This window comes from Myodes glareolus, chromosome 14 (genome assembly GCF_982192425.1).
Source record: "Myodes glareolus chromosome 14, mMyoGla1.1, whole genome shotgun sequence".
In the NCBI taxonomy this organism is placed as follows: domain Eukaryota; kingdom Metazoa; phylum Chordata; class Mammalia; order Rodentia; family Cricetidae; genus Myodes; species Myodes glareolus.
In genome coordinates this window covers 14507804-14528971 of record NC_142039.1, presented here as the reverse complement: position 1 = coordinate 14528971, position 21168 = coordinate 14507804, and the positions used below count along the sequence as shown (strand labels likewise).

The 21168-nt window shown below is 37.2% G+C and overlaps 1 protein-coding gene across 6 annotated transcripts in view; it reads right to left on the bottom strand.

Moving 5' to 3' along the window:
- Mindy3 (MINDY lysine 48 deubiquitinase 3) overlaps nucleotides 1–21168 on the bottom strand; it is a 73326-nt gene that overhangs the window by 36427 nt on the left and 15731 nt on the right. For 3 of the 6 annotated variants that reach the window (XM_087896353.1, XM_087896352.1, XM_087896355.1), the window contains 6 exons: nucleotides 19821–19872; nucleotides 18822–18936; nucleotides 16281–16354; nucleotides 15034–15113; nucleotides 4925–4995; nucleotides 279–359 (listed from right to left, as the gene is read on the bottom strand). In XM_087896353.1, the coding sequence (XP_087752479.1) occupies nucleotides 279–359; nucleotides 4925–4995; nucleotides 15034–15113; nucleotides 16281–16354; nucleotides 18822–18936; nucleotides 19821–19872 (473 nt within the window). The remainder of the gene's footprint in view (nucleotides 1–278; nucleotides 360–4924; nucleotides 4996–15033; nucleotides 15114–16280; nucleotides 16355–18821; nucleotides 18937–19820; nucleotides 19873–21168) is intronic. The other 3 variants (XM_087896354.1, XM_087896356.1, XM_087896357.1) reach the window with 3 other exon arrangements.

The following is a 21168-nucleotide window of genomic DNA, read 5'->3' as shown; positions in this document are numbered from 1 at the left end:
AGTGACTTCTGAACAAACAAAATAATACAAAAACAGAGCTCTGGAGTTAGCAGAGATAAAGAAATGGCAACTGAGTCACGAAGGAGTTTATTGAGATTACTCCGGATTTAGCAAAGTAACAGTGTTTTCTGTAGTGCGAACTGATAAGATTTTTGGGAAATATTGCATTTATCACTGGCTGGACTGTCGTCTGAACAAAGATCAAACTAAATATGGACATACAGTATTACGTGTTGCCTAGTATCATTCTGAAGAAAACAAAGTCCCTACAAGCCTACCTTGGCAAAAAACACGGTGAGGTGAGTTTCGCTGCCAACAATCCAAATAGGGAATTTTGGAGATTTCAAGTAAGAACCAACCTAGAATAAATTCAGCAAAGTAAAACAAATAAATAAAAAAATTTATGCTGCCCCTTAAATATTTGTTCAGAATTATGTGAAACATAACAAAGATTTCTAATTCACATTTCTTACCCACAGAAGTTAAATGCTGACTACAGAAGGGAACTATTCCTAATCTTACATTGCGTCTTTAAGCTGGAAAACAGCAATGCAGATCTTCATGCACACACATGCATCACTTTCAGACTTTGCTACATTCTCCAGATAGAACCTCAGAAATTTCAACTTGGCACAAAGTTAGAGCCATAAATTTATAAATACTTTATAATAATTGTAAATCAATAACCAAGATAAGGGAAAAGATAAGGGCACCCCCCCCTTTTTTTAAAGAATTTAGGCTAATCCAATAACTTCCCCAAAGAAAAAGTTTACAGTATAAAACATTCAAGAATATAAAGGACTTCTGCTATTCGACTGTATGGAAAGTTCAAGGTTCTATAACATACATTGTATCTCTTTTTGTTGTTTTGTTTTGTTTTGTTGAGAAAGGGTTTCTCTGTAGCTTTGGAGCCTGTCCTGGAACTCACTGTGTAGATCAGGCTGGCCTTGAACTCACAGAGATCCACCTGTCTCTGCCTCTGCCTGGGCCATACACAGTATCTTTAAAATAAAAAGTCATATTTATAATTTGCCTACAAGGTCATATATATACAAGACTGTGCTCCTCCAAAAGGTTTTATGTCTATATATAATACTGTGCCAAAAAGACTTGCATTTCATTTGTGACTGAGATACAAAGTGCATTTTGAATAAATAAAACAGATTCACACAATCCATCTTGTTCACACTAATCAATTCTACACTTCCATGAGGACATGTCCCTTAAAAACAACTAATTTTACCATCTAGTTTGCTTTCCTTTCTCATGCAGATTGACTATAACTGGAAACTGTAAGAAGCTACTTGGAGCACTCAGGCCAGTAATTCTTTCCTATTGGCCCCTTGCTTCAGCACCATCACAGCCCTGAACAGAGCAACTCTTGTATTCATGGGCAGAGGACTCGGTTCCTTGGTTCTGTGAAAGTAGGGATGGGTTTGACAGGCTAACACGAAACAGAAAGACGTCAAGTAAGAAGGGTCATTTGAGGACAGCGGAGAAGGAAATGAGTGAAGGAAGGCATAGCCTCAGTTAGTGTCAAATGAGGCTGCAGAGAGGAGCAATAGGAGATTTCACTCTAATGGGAGCAGAGAGGCACAGTGGCAGGACCTGGCCTGAACTTAAGCACCAACCACAGCACTACATACAGATATTCTGACTTCTAGACTAAGACTCTGTCACACAGTGGACAGTTAAAATACTGCTTAATTTCCCTTAGAAAAAGCATGTGCATTTCACTTAAGGTGGAAGGTTAAAAACATTACAGTAGGAACAAAGGATAAATGAATGCTGACCTAATGGCATATTTTATGATTAAAAACTCCATCACTCGAGAACATAATATTATCCTGATTTTGGAAATCAAACTGGTAGCCCTCCAATAGTTGAACAGAGAATTACAATGTGACCATGTAATTTCACTCCTGAGTACACAGTAACATAAAATCATATGCCCATAAACACATGTAATGTTCACCACAGCTAAATTGGAAACTGTCACTCTAAAGTATTAAGTCTAAACCATTAAGAATAGAGAAGACTTCTATTATTCAATTCTTCATGACAGAAGTTAAATTCAAAGTTTTACAATATTAACAGGTTCTTTAAAATGTATAATTTTAAACATTCATCAGTTGATGGATGGAAACAGAATTGACACATTATAAAGCAGAGTTATTTCAATATGAAAGAAAATAAGTGCTATTACATAGGTGGAGGAACCCATGAGGTCAGAAAGCAGAGCTGTGGTGTCTAGAGCTAGGAAGAAGGAAGCAACTGCTAGGTCAGAGTTTCTGTTGGTGGTGAGGGAAACCTTCCAGAATTAGAAAAGGATGGTGGTTGCCCAGCCTTACAAATACAGCAAAATAATAGAACATATATATATATATATATATATACATATATATATATATATACACCAAATGGTAATATTTATGAAATATGTTATTTTGTATTTATTGGGTTCTTTTGTTTTTGCTTTTTTTTTTTTCTCATCAGGGTTTCTCTAACAGCCCTAGATATCCTGGAACTCACTCTGTAGAACAAGCTGGCTTGAACTCACAGAGATCAGCCTGCCTCTGCCTCTCCAGTGATGGGATTAAAGGCATGTACCACCATTACCTGGCTCTCATCTTTAAATACAGTTAAAAGCATCATTTTTTTCTGTGTATTTAGGAGGGTTATAAATAGGTACCACTTCATTTATGTTCCTGTATGTGCTCAAAATGAGTAAAATGGTAGTTTCTTTATTAGAAAACAATGTTATACTCTCAAAGAATGGAGAAATGTTTAGATTTTTATAACATTTATACAAGCATAATTCATTTCTTTTATGCCATTTCTCTATCTGGTAACATGTATGTATATATGCTGACTGAGAACTTACACACAGCATTTTAGAAACCGACAGTTCAGTTTGGATGCCCTAGGTAAGCAGACCAGCCAGTCTGCTTAAGGGAAAGCTGATAAATTCTTCTGCACCACAGTCTTTCTTTTCAGAGTCCTTGCACGGTAGCATCAGCCTATGTGGCCATGTGTCAGGCGTCCAACATAGAGCCACAACCATACAGCACAGAGCCACTGGAAGGACTCAAATCAGCGCATCATAAAAGTCTAGGGAACCCAGAAAGCTCCATCCCACTAGCCATGCATAACTGCGTCCGCAGCTCAGCTTGCTGATACCCTGTCCCCAGGATGGAAGCCATTGGTGGCTGAGTTGTCAGCTCAGAGCTTTTCACCTCTCACTTATAAACAAAGTGCATTGGAGCAAGAGAAGAATCCTGAAAGAGTCTAATATCATCGGTGAAGAGAAGAGAAAACAAATTCAAGATTTTAAGAAAAAAAAAAAAAGTAGAAAGTCACCAGAGAAGCCAGTCATTCCTAGCAAATAATGTGAAAGAGTAATTGAGGGCGGGCTAGAAAGACGGCTCAGCTGTTAAGGGGTAACTGAGGGAATGTCCAGAAATACATACAATTTAAAAGAACCTTAAGTTCTGATATTTAAAGTCACTTCTTTAAAGAGCTGGGACACTCGACATAGAAATAGTGAGTACTAGGATCTATTAGACAGAAAAGGGCTGAACATCTCTAGTAAATGACAGGCCACCAGTGTGGCAGTAGAGGGAGCAACACTGACCAGAATGACAGGATCCAGATGAAGACTTTATAGGCTACATGGATATGGGGTTTAACTGAGAAACAGCCCCCTTAAGTACATGGATTTCAACATTTTGCTCCCAATTGGTGGTGCTCTTTGGAGTTTATCAAATGTTTAGCAGGTAGAACCTTGCTGAAGGATGTGTATCCCTGGAAACCAGTTTTAAAGTTTATAGCTTTGGCCCACTTTCTCTGCTTCCTGTGGGTAATGGTCTCTCTGTTCCAGCTCTCCCACCATGGCATGTCTCCCTAAGATGATGGACTCTCCTCCGCAACTGTTAAGTCAAAATAAACCCTCTCTTCCTTAATGCCTTTGGTCATGGTATTTTATCACAGCAAAAACTAAACAAAAAATTTAAATATTTCAGAATGCAAAATCACCATAATTGGTCACATGTAAAATAAGCATGTGGGTGGGGTGACCACCGGTGGACACTTTCCTCCAGGATAAATGAGTATGCGTGTGGATTGGAGGTAGGAAACTCAGTTTGAATCTCTGATTGCCAGTCTATCTTAGAACAGTGCTAATTTGTGTAACTAAAATGACTGAAATTGAAGGCATCACTATTGTTTACAGTTACAGCTTAGAAGGAAGGTCAGAATAAATCCTGCAGTTCTTAAATCTACACCATCTCTGTTTACATTTTGTCATGAAGGAGGAATGATACCTTGACAAAGAATAACAGGAACAGGAAGGATCGTGCGTGCACTCACACGCACTCACACACACACACACACACACTCACACTCACGGGAGGGAGGATAAGATACTTGCTAATGTTACTAAAAACCATCATAACCATTGTATGAAATAAATATTTAAAATCAAAAAACACACAAATCTACATCATTCTTTGTCTATGACGTCTTTTAAGAGAGAAAACTGATGCAAACTTCATCTAAAATCACTGTAATATTTAATGGCTATCGAGGACTGCACAGGAAGGTGCCTCAAATCAATAGTGAAGGTTCAAGGCAGCTCCCTAACTCTAGCACACACGTTAAAACGGCTTAAAAGTGTATTATAGTCAACCATATATATTTTCATTTTTTATGTTATTTTGTTCTGTGCTCTGCCACTCTTTCCCTTTGAAGGAAAATGAAAATGATTGGTAGTTTAATTTCTTTACACTTCGTCGGCTTAGGTTGGGAGTTCTGCAGGGAAGTAAGCCGGTGACAAGTGGTGACAGTCAGAAGTTGAGGTTAGTTACCATAAGAACGAAAATACTTTCCACTGGGCAAACATACCCAAATCCTTCAAGACATTTACCTTACAATATCGTAAAGCTTCCATTAATGTTAAGAATCCTACAGCTGCTTGTTCATGGATACCGAGAAGTTCTGCAAAAAAATAAAGAAAACCAAATTTAATGCTGCATTAGTATATGAAAGTCTGAGTAGTGTATGTGCATAAATTTATATTCAAATCATGCCATAATATTTTCTTTCACCTGAAACTCTTCAAACCTCTGCACATATTTATTAATATATCATATCAATCCGGGCATGGTTGCTCACGCCTTTCATCCCAGCCTCAGGAGGCAGATCTCAAAATTCAAGGTCAGCCTGGGCTACACAGTGAATTTCAGGACAGTCAGGGCTACACAGAGAAACCCTGTCTTAAAACAAACAAACAAACAAAAAAGTAAGATCAAATAAACATGTTATCACTATTTTTAATAAAACAATACTAGGTAGCTTTGCATTGGCTGAAAGTAATGATTAAAGGTATTCATAAAACTATGCTTAATGTTAACTCTTTAGTCAAAGGAAAATCACTCTGTAATCCAAAAAAATTATTGGCATGTATATGTGTGTGTGCGCACACACACACATATGCATGGATACATAAATCCATGAAAGCAGCTCACTTGAACTGACCTTAATTTTGAGAAAAAAAATAAGTATGTTAAAGCATAACTATTAATATTTATTATAGGATAATGGTAATTGTACCTACACAGCACTTAAAACACAGACCTTCTTTTTGGTGGCGGGGGTGGTGGGAGGGGGTGGGGCAGGTTTCAAGACAAGGTTTCTCTGTGTTGTCCTGGCCATTCTGGAACTTTCTGTGTAGACCTGGATGGCCTTGAACTCAGAGAATTTAAGAGAAAAGGATAATCGGCCTCTGGGATTAAAGGTGTGCAGGAGTGTGCCACCACTGCCCAGCAAACAGACATTTCAAGTTCGTCCTTTCTGCTCTAGGATGAAACCAGGCAGTATGCTTAAGGCTGGGGAACAGTGATGACTGAGAAATAGTCTCTGCCTTAGAACAGCTAGGAGTTCATGAAGGGACAGACTACAACAATGTGTGCTCCCTACATATGTTATACATACAGACATAAACAGAGTCGAGTGTGGCAAGACCTGTGTGGAAGTAGGGGAGTCTGAGAAGAAATTTTCTAGGCCAGAAAAGATATTAAGAAAATTTAAAACTAAGAAATATAATGAAGATCAATGTACTGAGGTGAGAAGTAAAAAGTTGGCAGAGCTTCATGCTGTTTCAACACAGTGTCTTACAATGTCACACAGGATGGTCCCAAACCCTTGACTTCAAGAGTCCTTCTACCCTGGCCTCCTCTGTACTTAGAACCACAACTGTGTGACATCATGCCCAGTTCCTTAAACACAGAAAACATGGCAAACCTGATAAACAGTGATTAATTGAAAGAAGGAATCCAAGAAACATGTTCTGGGTTTGTGGGAAGGCTGAGCACGACTTTGCTTTTATACAAATGGGGACTGAAGTACTTTGGGGACTTCCAACTGGAGACAAGAACTGCCGGTAGAGCTCAGCAGCACAGGCTAGACAGCCAGGGAGAACACCAGTGGGTCAGCAGCATGAACTCAGATGTCAAGTCAAGGAAGTGGTACCCTGCAACAGCCAAGGCCCAGAGGATGCTGGTGTAAGACCTACTCATATAGATGGACCTGAAGTGGTAGCAAAGGCTTCTCGTAGCTAATGTACACTAGGTAGAACTATAATACATTAGGACCATAAATACAGATTTAAAACCCTTTTTCTCAGGTACAGTTTCTAACATAAAAAGTATTACTGTCTACAAGTAAAACCTCTATAGAATTTTAAATAAATTTCAGGAATACTAAGAGTATAAAATAAAAATATTTTAGTCTTTGGGTCGGAGCAACTCTAGGGGTAGGAGCAGAGCAAATGCAGAGCTGGGTAGAAACCATACTCTACGGTTAGCAAACATCCCATCTCTTTTCCTCTGAAAGGTAAGCAGAAACAAATCCTCCTATTCAAAGACATGTTAAGAAGCAGGGGCTACAGTTGATTTCTAAACTCAATTACCGCCACCTAGTGTCACAACTAGATACTACATCATCTACTGCCTTGGATTTAGCCAAATGTCTACAATAGTACATTTAAAATATTGCACTACTAAATAGAGGAAATCGAGCCTTCATTAATCTTGGTGATGAAGTATTTAGATCTGGTCAATAATCACATGATCAGGTATCTGGTTCAAACTATACTACTTCTTCTTTGTTTTTTTTTTTTTTTTTTTTTTTTTTTTTTTAGAAAGGATCTCACATACCCAAACTGCCTCAATGTACTTTGTAGCTGAGGACAGCCTTGAACTCCTGACCGTTCTGCCTCTGCTTTCCAAGTTCTGGGCTATAGGCGTTCACTACCATGACTAACACTGGATGATAATATTTCAGAATGTACTATTCGCGCTCTCCCAAACAGGATATAGACTTAATATTACCTTCTTAGACCAAGTATGTCAATCAAAATATACCTAATTCATATTTATACAAAGCAGTAAGACAGTGAGGATATATTTTCATACCAATTATAGAATTTATATGCATTAGATTTTCTTTAAAAGTCTCAAAGTCTTTACCCTTTGCTTGCAAGAAATTGGCAATTTTATGACCATTTTCTTTGCCAAAAATAGCTCATCGAAATTGCTGACTGGATTTTCAAAACTGCTATTTAGTTTGATGGCAAAAAAATAAAACTATTCTTTAGCAAAAAGGTAATATTAAATTTATCTTTAATTCACAAATAAAAGTTGCATATACCATACAACATGTCCGGAAATATGTATTTATTGTACCTTAGCTAAAACAAGCTAATTAATGCCTACATGACTGTCTCAATAAAATCAGGAGAAAAAACATTATTTAAACCAGACACTTGAGCATGTGATTCTTTTTTTTAACATCTTTACATATTTATTACGCTATTCAGCCAAGTAGCAAAATCAGCCTGAGTACCCATCAATAGGTAAGTGGATGAAGAAAATGTGACCTATCCATACAATGGAATTTTGTTCATGCAAAGGAAAAACAAAATTATGTTGTTTGCAAGAAAATGTTTGGAATGGAAAATCATGGTGTTAACTGAAACGAGACAAACAAAAAATACCACGTTTTCTCTTCATGTGTGGAATTTAGGGTGTTATAAGGGCATGAAAGCTGAAGAGGATTATTAGGGTTGTGTAAGGAGGAGCGTGGGAGGCAAAGGAAGAGGAGAAGGATACAGTCAGCTGCATCACAGATGTGATTCTTGACCAGATCTAAATGCTTCATCATGAGGAACATATGAAGGCCTACTTTTCTGTGTTCAGTAGCATGACATTTTAAATGTACCATTGTAGATATCTGAAAAGATATGTACATACAAACATATACACACACACATATATACAAACATATATATGTGCCTCACATGATATATTTGAGGGATAACAATAAAGTCTACACTTGGCAATTTGCAAGCAGAGAACACATTACCTACAGTCAGGATGTTTTACAATAGATTTCCTAAACTTATTCCTTTTAACACAAACTTTATATTCTCTCACATCTGCCCAGTCCTCCCCTCTCCCCATCATTATTTTACGCTCTATTTCTATAGGCTTACCTTTTGGGGATTACTAACTGGGTCTCCTAGTACTTAGGTTATTTTCTGCACTACCAACTGTCATCTCTTATAACTGTTGGGGAATTTATAGGAGTTCTGTTAGATTTTTCAAATTTGATGCTGTTTTGGAAACCAGATAATCACCCTACATGTAGCAAACATACCCTGAGTACCTAGCACTGAAAAAGCATGCAACAGGTGAAGATGATTGATCCCCTTAAGAGCAATTTAGTCAGGGTTGCAAAGGATAAGTAGGAAGTGGAAAGCACCAGGAAAGTAAACTGCGCAGAGATAAGGTCAGTCACTTTCAGCAGTGAGAATCGAAGGTCTCCTTGGACAAGTGACACATGAAGTGAGCACAGAACTAGTTAGACAGAGGTAGGAAAGACACCTGAGTTCCTCAGATATAGGAACAAAGATACAGAGAGCTGTAGCATTTTGTTCAAGCAGAGAAAATATCAAATGACTCTAAATTATAGACGTGAAACCTTGGGAACAAAAGACATCACTAAAAAATTTACATAAGAAAAGATTAGAAGAAATTGCCCGCATTATAAAGAACTAAATAAGAACTTACAGAGTAGCCCCATAAATTGTGATAAAGCAACCCACCCTTCCCATAAAGCAACCCTTCCCTGTAAAGTGGCAGATGACAAGAAGAGACAATTATAGAGGGCAAACTAGTTAAAAGCTTACATAGGAATAAACAACTGAGCTCAGGTCAGTAGGAAGTAGACCAAATGTCAATTAAAATATATAATCACTTGTCAAAAAAATGACCAAATATTAAAGATAGACAATGTTCAGTTTTCAGCCAGGATAAAACAGAACTCTACAGTCAGAAAGATACATTGACACTTCATTAGTTCTAAGGCATATTTTAGAGACAAAGTTGCTACTAATTAATTAAGAATTTAACAGATATTCCTCAAGAGAGTACATCTTGTTAATGTATTATCTAGGATTTCGATTTCTAGGTACATAACAAAGAAAGATCAAAGTACATGCTCTCACAAGAACTTGCACACAGATGTCCCTAACAGCATTATTCATAACAGACAGGTGGCCATTTCAAATGTCCAGCAATTGATGGTGGGTAAATATGCATGGCTCATCAACATACTACAATATGGCTTGCTCACTTAAAGAGTAAAGCACCAGTACAGGGAAGTACTGGTCAAAGTAAAAGAAATGTGTCACAAACAGCGGACATCGTATAATTCTATCTATGTAAAATGCCCAGGACATGAGCATTCACAGAAACCGCAAATAGATTAGCAGCTGTCAACATGGAGGGAATGGAAGTATAGGGAGCTGCTGCTGCTGGAGCCAGCATTTCCTTACAAAACAAGACAGGTCTATTCTACATTTCGGTGAGGTGGCATGCATAGTACACATTGGATTTAAATAAAGTTATTACTAAGAAAAAGTCAACAGTTGACTAAATCTTTACTACACATGTAATTTAAGAAATCAATTCTGCAGGAACATTGAATAAGACTGACTCACACACAATGCTTCTTACAGGTCTGTTTTGTAGTAGCCAAATTGTAAACCATCTACATGTTCACCCAAGGTAAACTGCTCAAGGCAAAAGACACACATGACAATTCAAACACTAATAACCTTAGTAAATAAAGGTGAAAAATGCTCTGTTCATCCTGCAGTGAACACTCCCAGGTCACACCTAATATTCACCTTCTCTTCTGCTAACAGGAGGCATTATCTCTAGGTAAACAAACAAAACAAAACCACAACCAACACCCCAAAACCTAACAGCCTTATCGGTGAGAACAACTCTCAGTCACTCCCCCTTCCCTTCTTCTAAACTCCTAACAGCTCTTTGCTCCAAGCAGTTAATTCATAATTCACACCCATTTTCTTTCTTTTTGAACATTTTCCTATGTTCACTTACAGTAAACTTCCATATCTTGAATTTCCTCAGTTGAACAAAATCTGTTTCTTTCTCTCCATTGCATGGCATTTCTTTAAAAAGGTGTGGAACATATACACATTAGAGTTTTACTCAGCGGTAAAAAATAATGACATCTTGAATTTTGCATGCAAATGGATGGACATAGAAAACGCTTTACTGAGTGAGGTAAGCCAGACCCAAAAAGAGGAACACGGTATGTATTCACTCATAAGTGGATTCTAACCATAATTAAAGGTCTTTGAGCCTATTATTCGTGATCCTAGAGAAGCTAAATAAGACGAACCTGATGAAGATTATTTAGCTATCCGCCAGGAGGTAGGAAATAGTCAAGAGTCCCAGGTAACCTTGGGTGCATGGGGGGGGGGAGGGTTGTTGGAAGGGGAGAGGGTTAGAAAGAAGGGAGTAGGGGAGGAATGGAGAAAGCTCGGTTGACCGGGATGGGGGGAAGGGAGGAAGGATGAATATGGGATCAGGGAAGAATATATTTCAACTAAGGGAGTTATTTTAGGGTTTACAGGAAACTTGATTATATATGGGATCCCAGGTCCAAGGAGAGATCCCCAGATTGTTCTCTGGACAGAGGAGAGGGTGCCTGAACCGGCCTTGGCCCATAACCATACTGATGAATATTTTGCTTATCACCATAGATCCTTCATCTGGCGTTGGATGGCGATACAGACGGAGACCCACATTGGAGCACCGGACTGAGCCCCCCAAGATCCAAATGAGGAGCAGAAGGACGAGGAAAATGACGAAGGACTGCGAGGGATGCTATCACCCACTGATACAAGGGGTCGGATCTAATGAGAGTTTACCAAGGCCAGTTGGACTGCGACTGAACGAGCACGGGATCCAAACAGATTCTCTGAATGTGGCCGGATTCTCTGAATGTGGCTGGCCTGGAGTCTTTCTGAGAAGCCATTGACAATGACACTGGGACTAGTTTCCTCTGCATATGCTGGATTTTTGGGATCCAGTCTGTTTGGATACTCACCTTCCTGGACCTGGAGGGAGCGGGGAGGAACTTGAACTTCCCACAGGGCAGGAAACCCTGACTGCCCTTAGGGACAAAGAGGGAGGAGGAGAGGGAGGGGGGGAGTGGGAGGGTGCTGGGAAGAGGGGCGGAAATGGAAACTTTTATAATTTAATAAAATTACTTTCAAAAAAAAAAAAAGAACGTGCATCTCCCAAGACTACTTCATACTCATATACCTGCTTTCTGCTGCTTCTATTAAAGCTGGTTCTTTCCCCTTGTCCACAGCAGAGGCAACCTCTAATAATTAAAGCAAAAACCATGTAGCCAAAGGTCCCACTTCTATCAGCTCACCAGCAAAATCCTTGCCCACACTGATGAAGAGCAACTCTCTTATCATGTGGCTTGTACCTCAATTTACCTCACTAAAGAATTTACTCTTAGCCCCCTTCTCCCAGAATGGGATATGCTGCATAGCTTATTTTCTAGCTCTATACTGTGGACCAGGACCTTAGGATTAACTTCTCTCTATGTGGACAAACATCTATCTTTTAGGCTAACTAGCACTGAAATGTACTATATTAAGGCAGTATAGAAAAGGATTAAGCATATTATCAAAATACACATACCTTCAAGGGCTTTCCTGTGCTTTTCCTGTGCTTTGTGTTATTAATGCAGTGTGTTTGATTTACTATTTTGATAATTACCTGTACCTTCCCCTCACCTCTAACGTGAGGAGTTCTACCTCCTGAAAGACTCTGCCACAGAGGTGGACTGACTTACCATTTAGTATTTCAAGTGCTGCTGAAACGAGCACTGATGGGCTGACTTAGAAAGATGGTGTTCGACAGAGAACAAGCAGAGGCCTTGGCATGGTTAGTCCTGCTGGTTTAGTATCTGCTGCTTCACTTTGGGCAAATTAATAACCACCTAGGCCACAGTTTCATTAGGCATACTAAGGTTAAAAAGACAAATCCGAAACATACTGCTTGCAGCAAGGACATATCTTGTTCTCTTCCTTCCTGCGCCACTGTCTGTCACCGTCTCACACCTTTCCCACTGTCAAAGCTGTAGGCCAAAGCTTTCGATTTGTGATTCCACTCCAGTGATTCTACAAACTGACAGCACCTTTTTCTTCTAGATTTTACGGTGTTATTTCTCTGCTCAATGTTTACAATGATTCTTTTTCTAATACCAAGTGGGAGTAAATATAGCATTCAGTAGCCTCTGTGTTCTCACTCCAACCTATGCTGACATAGTCTTTCCTTTTATCAGCGTTCATCACAAACCTACCATTTCTCAAACCAGACTGCACAGCAGAATCATCCAGGAGGAGTCTTACCCTCTATGTCCATCCATGTCCCAACTCCTCAAAGTTCTACCCTTAACTGTTCTCATCGGGGTCTGAATCGTCATTGTTTTAAGGTCTCCAAATGATACACACTGCTCTACTCAGACTGTCCGTCTCCTTATCTGAGCATTTAATGTGTATTTCCCCAAAGACCCTCTTGCTCATGCTCTCTGTCTCCATTAAAATTCCAGTGTCTATTTACGGCAACATAAATGTAGTGAGAAAAGTGTCCTCCTTCCTCAGCATGTTTCTGTTTCAACATGTTTCATCATGCATCAAATCATCTATGTGTATGTTCTCATTCACCTAAACTATGTGGATAAGCATTTGACAGAGAATTGAGTATTTCCTGAGCCTGTGAAGATATTACAAACTCTTAGTATTTACAACAGCCATTTGAAGAATATATTACTTACACACAAAAAGAAATTAAGTAAGGGGAGAGGCTTGTTTGAGCGTTTGAAAACTACTGCATAAATTTTATGCAGGGAAGTAGTTCCATACTTCCCTAAGCCAGAAATATACAAAGCAAAAGCTGAATAAATGTATGGATTTTTACTTTATGTTTAAACATCTGAAAACAGAATTGAGTTCAAGTCAACATTCCTAATGACTGAAGGAAAAATTCAAGTAGACTTGGGCAATTCTCTTTCTGCAAGATAACCCTATCTTCTAATCACAGCTTAGTTTTGACCCTCACAGCTTAGTTTTGACCTTTAAACTGTACTTTAAACTATCCATAGTAAAATAACAGTCTGGAATGGCTTTAGGAATCAGAAAAGAATGAATCTGCAAAATAGACCAGGAACCAAGGCTTATATATTTGATGAACAAATTCTGTAACTGAGGTAAGAGTAAAAATGGCAACAGCCTATGTACCTAGGATAGGCAAGAGGGTTGGAAATTTGAGAGACAGAGAGAGAGAGAACACAATGTATAGGAAATTGGATGAGGATAACTTAGTAGTGAACAAAAGACTAACAGTTACGGCCACATCAAGCAGAAGGAAGTAGCAGTGATAGAGGCCAGGTGGGAAGAGACACTTAAGGCACAGTTCCTCCTCTAGTTATCTGAAATGATAGTAGATACCTCAGAAACCTTTGGGAGGAGGAAGAAATCAAAGAAACTGAACATTTCACAGGAGAGATGACACTTTAGTTAGCAGGATCACATGCTTTTATATCTAAATCAGAATGGTGAGTTCTTAGGATATGCTTAAACAGAGAGCAGAAGAAGACAGAGCACTTGTGGGGCTGTGTATCCACGCAGTTAGCAGGGCTGGACTCTTACTCTAACTTCCCCACTAAGTGCGCTACGCTGTACACAGCACCTGGTGTAGGAAGCCAGGCTCCTCATTTTCAAACAGCACAGTGGAAGGTTATTGTGTTCTGTAAATTCTGGAGTTCTGTAACTTTTACTCAAATTTTTCTTAACATTGTATTTTTTTTTCTATTAATTCGCTATACAAATTTCTAAAATTTGGGAAAAATTCAAATTACAAGTTAAGAATCATTCATATAAATGAAAAGTAGTACCATTTTTTCAAATGTACTATATTCTCTGTTGCTTAGTAATCATTCTATCAAACACCAAACATAATTTTGTCTATGAACAGGAACTATAAAGCTTCATGTCCTACGATGGCTTATTGCAGTTATTCCATAAAAGTTAAATAACTACAGAAATGAATTCAGACTGCCCAGTAAAAAACTGAGAGGGAAAACTGTGCATCAACTCTGCTTAAGTGAACAGATTGGCTACTGTGCTTCATTTGATGTTCACGACAATATAAGAAGCTATTTAACCAGAAATGGAAATGCTGTCGTACGGCTAAGTAGATGTAAAGCCTTAGGAAACAAGGTCAGCCTAGCACACTAATGTGTATACTAAAAGTTATACAGAAAACCAGGATACTACCAATACAAGTAATTCAATTCCTTCCAGCACTGACTGCAGTACTGTCCCCGGATAAGTACTCACATGCACATCTACTAAGAGGTAGACCGCCATTTCTAAAGTTAGCGTCACAGTCCCAGTAACAACCAAGAGAAAACCAAAGCCTTGAAGAGTCATATTTAGTACCCAAGACTGTCTGCTCCCAAAAATCAACACTTTAATGTTATGGTGTCTTAGAAACCATAAAGGGTTCTTCTAATAGAAAGCACTTACCTTAATATCCACTAAAATACTAATATTGAGACCATAGCAAAGAGCATACTTACGCATTCCTGAGCACTCTCTATCACCATCCCATACATTAGAAACTGCGTGTCCCGTCAGTAGGAGGTTAATTAAGCTTTGGCTATCAATAAAAATTAAATATCAGTTAAAATAGGCATAAAACTAGTTCTGCAAATCAAGTAATTCCTACAATAAAGTTTTTTGTTCTTAATGATTTTTTTACATTCAATATGTTAAAACACAAAATGAGAGGAAACCTTAACTTCCCCTTTCTATGTATGATCTTGGTAAGACATAATCACACATGCCTAGCAACTTTAAGATGGCATATTTAAAATGGATAAAAATTAGTCTGTTTACTTGTATTTACATTTACATATAATAATTATTGGAATTATATCATCTCTCCTTTTCTTTCCTTCCTTCAACCTCTCCCATGTATTCCTTTGTTCTCAAATTAATTCCCTCTTTTCTTTGAATTATTGTTACATGTATTTACAATAAATACACACACACATACACACACACACACATACACACACACACACACTCCTACATAAATACAAGCTACTCAGTCTATATAATGTTCCTTGTATGTGGATGATTTTAGGGCTGACTACTTGGTATTGGACAATTGGGACTGGAAACCTTATTACTTGACTAGTGAAGTCATTATCGGTCTTGGAGAAGAACCTACCAAAATCCACTTCATTAAATCAGTATAATTCTTAACTACATTTAAAATATTTATCCTATTTCTTATACATACAATTATCCCTCCCCCAACCAAAGAAACTTCACTTTATAATAGATGGAGAATATCCCAAATTATTTAATATGCAGTCTTTGATAGAACTTAGGTGAATGCTAACAACTAAACCAGATATATCTAAAAAGAAGGACTTATGTGGGAATAGATTAATTGTCACTGTTCTACTGATTTTGGTAAAGTAAGCTAAAAAAATAGAAAAGAGTTGTTTTATATCAAAAATAAACTAGCACAGATAGGTAAGAAAATACTTATTTCTAAGTTAATGTGAGTAAATTTAATCTTTTAAAAATATACAAATAGATATGAGGAGGCTTTGTTAAAGTATCTTGACATAATAACAACCTTGTGTAAACAACTTGAAACCAGATGTCAGCGCTGGCCACACAGAGCACACCCTGGCTACAGCACTGCAGTGTGTGCAGCACAAGGCTAGCCAAGCTCAGGCTTCACTTATCAGAAATCCTCCCACTCCTAAAGCCTGAAGTTCAGTAAGAGACAGCAGACTGCAGTCTTTACCTGCCATGCCCGTACACAGGGTCTATCAAAGGCTCATTTGCATCTTCAATTGAATTCTTTATGTTTTCAATGCCCTAAAGAAACCAAGATTTCATTAACTTCAATTTAAAACTAAAACACAAAGTATGATCAGTTTGGACTATATGTTAATAGAATACCATTCAAATTACTTAGACTTGAAGTGGGGGTATATTTGATAAGGTTACAAGTAGCTCCCCTAAAATTCTATTTCTTTTATGGGCTCTATAAAGGATACTAAGGGACTCATAGGTAGTAAGTCTAACATTCATTAAAGAGACAGAGAAAACAATTTTCAAGAAAGAAGAAGAAACTAATATAAAAGTTAATATTTATTTAACTTCAGGCTAAACTAAATTAAAACCTAATATACCTAATTAGAAAACTAATTTTACTTTAGGTTATTTAGAAAACTTAGTAAAATCATAGACTTTTGAATTTTAGATAGAGATATAAATACACAAAAGATATAATAGGTAAAGAGGAAAATGGAAAGTTTACATATGATCACACTTTCTCCCCAAAATTGGTAATTCAAATATACAGAAAAATATATATATTATATATATTATATACAAAATATCAGTTATGAGAACAGAAGTTTCTCATTTCTTAAAAACAATGTCCTGACACTTTTTCAATCTTATAAACAGGCGGGAGAAACATAGAAGAATGAGGGGCTCTAACCTCATTAACTGCAAAACAGCACGAAGTGAAATCCACAGCACTATAAACCCAACTAATGCCACTAATTGTTATACTATAGGCCACACCTAAGGATGCAATAGACAACCAACAGTCAATGTATTAAATGATTGTCTAAATACCAGAATGGAAAACAAAGAGTTATGTGACCTCGACTATGTCATCATAGGGAACAACCAAACAAAGCACGCTACAACAAAGTCTCAAAATGCACAGTGGGCAGAAGGGGAATTACTTCAGAGAGCAACAGTTCAAAGGTGTTCAAAGGGAACAACTAGCAGAATGGCTAAAACAGCCAAGGATACAGAAATTACCAGAATTTAAGGCAAAAACACTGGGTGAGAGTGAACAGTCAAGAAAAGTCCATGAAGGTGCAACACCTTAGCCACCACCAACCACTATCGCTACCCCAGTCAACTGATTTTTGGCACCTCACTTTACTTAATGCAGTAACATGCTTAAAATTTGGTCACCTTCTCTTATTCTTTATCCTAACTCTCTGTCCCCTTTCTCTCCCACTCTATGACCACCATCCTGCTTTAGGTCGACTACAATACTATTTTCCTAGTTTCCTTGACTCTAGCATTCCAGTTACCAAGTCTCTTCATCACACATTCTCAGTTCAATTTCTGCATCTTTTATTCTCTCTCTCTCTCTCTTTCACTCACACACACACAATTCTGTCATTTTCATACTTAAATACTGTATTGTGTTCCAATTCTGATATAAAACCTAAAGTATCTTTTTGTAATTCACAAGAAACCACTTTTACAAAGGCGTGAATGTCACCTTTCAGTTGTCCCTAGGAATGTCACACTGCAGTAGGACTGAAATGTTCTTGATCCCCAAGCTCTGATGCACTCCAGTATCCCTTGCCTCCTTAGATTTATTGCCCCTGCTGTTTGGTAAATTTTATTACAACTTTTCCACATGTAAAACTCCTTTCATCCATATGTCCACTAAATGGTCCTTACTATGTAGTCTGTCCTTGAGTTCTTTCAAACTTAAGTCATATCTTCTATTTTCTCAAAACACCTTCTGCATGTAATAAACAAATAAAGACTAACACCCCAAATATGACCATAACAGAATTATTGTCATTTTTATAAAAAAAAACAGAAAACCTTGAAAAAGGGATGTCACATACCTATCATAGAGTTAATGATAAAAATATTGGTAAAATAAAAAGAAAAAAGAAAAACAAATAAACCTGATTTCAGATAAGGTATAATCAGGAGATATTCCAAGTGAGACTGAAAGGCTACAGGCAATTTGAGATTGGCATTTGCAAAAAGAAGATAGGACTAGAAGTATGCAGGCTGGAGTAGCTGCAGGGCGGTGCGCAAAGAGAGGTAACTATCCATAAAAGAGAAATTACACAGGACCGGGAATTCTAAAATTCAAAATGGGAGAAAAGAGGAAGAGAACACAGAAAGAAGGAAATGAAGCTTTTTTAAAAAATATGAGACATTATATGGGAAAAAAAAACCTAGCACAAGCATTAACAACTAAGTCCAGAAAAGAGAGGCCAGAGAGACTTTCTGCAGGGCTAAAGGTCAAGTACTAGATATTGCTAAGATCAAAGAAAACCAAACTAAGACGAACTCATGACATTTCATAATCAGAGCATTAACAATCACCTCCACAGTCCAGAAGGGCAGAGGGAGGAAAGCGGGAGCGGGGTTAAAGAATGAAAGGAGGCAGGAGCAAACTCCTCACCAGCAGCAAGACTCTTAACCATTAAAGTACAAACAGTGGCCACACAGCATCTAACAGTAGGAAAAACAGCACTAAGACAGAAAATCATCTTAAACAAACCTTTGTCAATAATACAGAATAGAGAAAAAGCAAGACTCCAAATTTGTTTCCCCACATTGAATACTGGTCCAAGACAGCATCTTTTAATTCTGATACAGTTCTGAATGATCTTTTTCTGGGGGGAAGAAGAATTAAATATTAGTATCCTGATTACCCCATTCATAAATGGAAAAATTTTAATTCTTATTTATTACAAAATACACACAGAAGATATTTATGAAGTATCTTCAAGTTCTAAAAACAAATTTAGCTAAGGAAAGCAAAACATACTGCTGACAACTCCTACCATTTACAACCCAGTCCACCAGGGCAGTCTGGGTCCTGGCAGGGAGTCTCTGCCTCTCTTAGGTGCAGTACCTGGCACCAATTCCTAAGTCTATGCAATCATGTAAGACAACAGACTGGCCCTTTCCAAAGAGGTATTCAATAACAAGAAAACTAGTATGTAAAGCATGAAAGCTCTTCAACAAACATCTCAGGGCTAAAACTACAGAATACATTTGTGGCTTCTTTTAAAATAAATTAATGTTAAATTTCAAAATGTCACCTATAATTCTGTCAACATAGCAGTCTTCCTTTGATTTTATGATAAAGTCTTTAAATGTTCTGATGAAATATGGGCATTTTAAATGAAAATTACAGAAAGCATATTTTGGCAGATAAATAATCTTAGTATTTGTCTCACTAAAAATGGCTTTATATTCATTCAGAACAGAAAAACAATTTAAAATGATTTTTTCACTGATAATGATGAAGAGGCATTTAATTTAGTGTTTTTAAAACTATACTTGGAGTTAGTTACTTTAGGACTTAGAATTACATACATGTATACATTATTTTTAGATTTGAAAGCAAAGTAATGCTCAAACAAGGTATTTTAAGCTCATGTTTAGGCAGAGAAGTACTATGTAAGTTCAAGGACCTTTCCACAGCATGAACAGACTTAGAATGGCAATGTGTCAACAAGGGAAGTATTTTAAATGTTTCAATGTTACTTACTGAATTAATGCATGAAATCGCTCAAAGCCAAGCTCTTCGACAGCCAAGGCAGCTATACATAAAAGACACTTTTCAGCACTACACATGGCAAATAAATGACACAAGATACACACAGCAGGCTGTAAATACTTCAAGCAATCAAAACATTCCCTACTTCTTATTCCCTTACAATTCTCAGTTGACTCTGAACTTTATAGTAACATGAATTTACAGTTCATCATCTTAGTTACTATGGTTATAACTAAACTAGATATGGTACTGAGAATGTAGAAGGGTTACTAAGTAATGAACTTCTCTATACAATTTAGTTACAGCTAATAGAACATGCAAAACAGGAACTACTGTCTGTTTGCCATACACTGTCCTATGTCCTGAACTTTAAAATAATCCCGCAGTTTACAACAAAAGTAACCATTTGTGCTGACCTTTCTATAAAGATTTTATGTAAAATCTTTCGGCTTACTGCTCATCTATTAAACAAATGTGTATAAAAGGCACAGCACTGAAACTGCAGGTTCAAGAACAGATTTAAGTTTGTTTCCTCATTTATCCATGCAATCATTTACAAGTCTTCAATAACTGTTAAGATTATATTAATAAAATACAAATTTAAATTAAAAAAAAACTCAAAGAAACTCTTTAAACCAAAGATGACTTTACTAAGGCTTCACTAAGTGCTGGACACTTGTGAGCACAGGCCTGACTTCATGGCCTCTTCATCTCTGGCTGGAAAAGAGGGAGCTGAGGTCCACACAGGAACCCTAAGAGCACCAAGCTCTAACCAGCTCTGGAAAGTAGACTCAGTCTTGGCTTCCAGAAGATAGAGTCTTTAAAGCCAATCAAAATGCCTACTTTCTTGCAATGAGCAATTTTATGAAGCCAATAGTATATAACTCACACATAAATTTTTACTATTGTTTAAGGAAACTGATTATGAAATCAGAATTAAAATTTTTATTTACAATTTAAAATTGCACATTATACTAGCTTTATATAGCCTAATTTTAACTTTTCAATGTTTCAAATGACTTTCTAAAATCTTTAGAAGTCCAAATGGATTAATTTATCTTTTGGTTTATGTGGGAAACAAACTGAAATTGAACCCAAGAATATACTACTATAAACAAGTGTGCATTACTAAAAAGCAAAAAATATACACACCACAAAAGCCAATGGAATTAATGCTTATACACAATGAGAGGGGGAAATGCCTCACTTTTAAATAATGAGAATGGAATAATTATATTTAACCTCTTCCAAATTATACTGTTTTATAATGCCTGCTTATGCCACCCTGGAAAGTTGACATAAAGAGAGTACTTTAAAGAGGCAAGCAAATAAATAAATA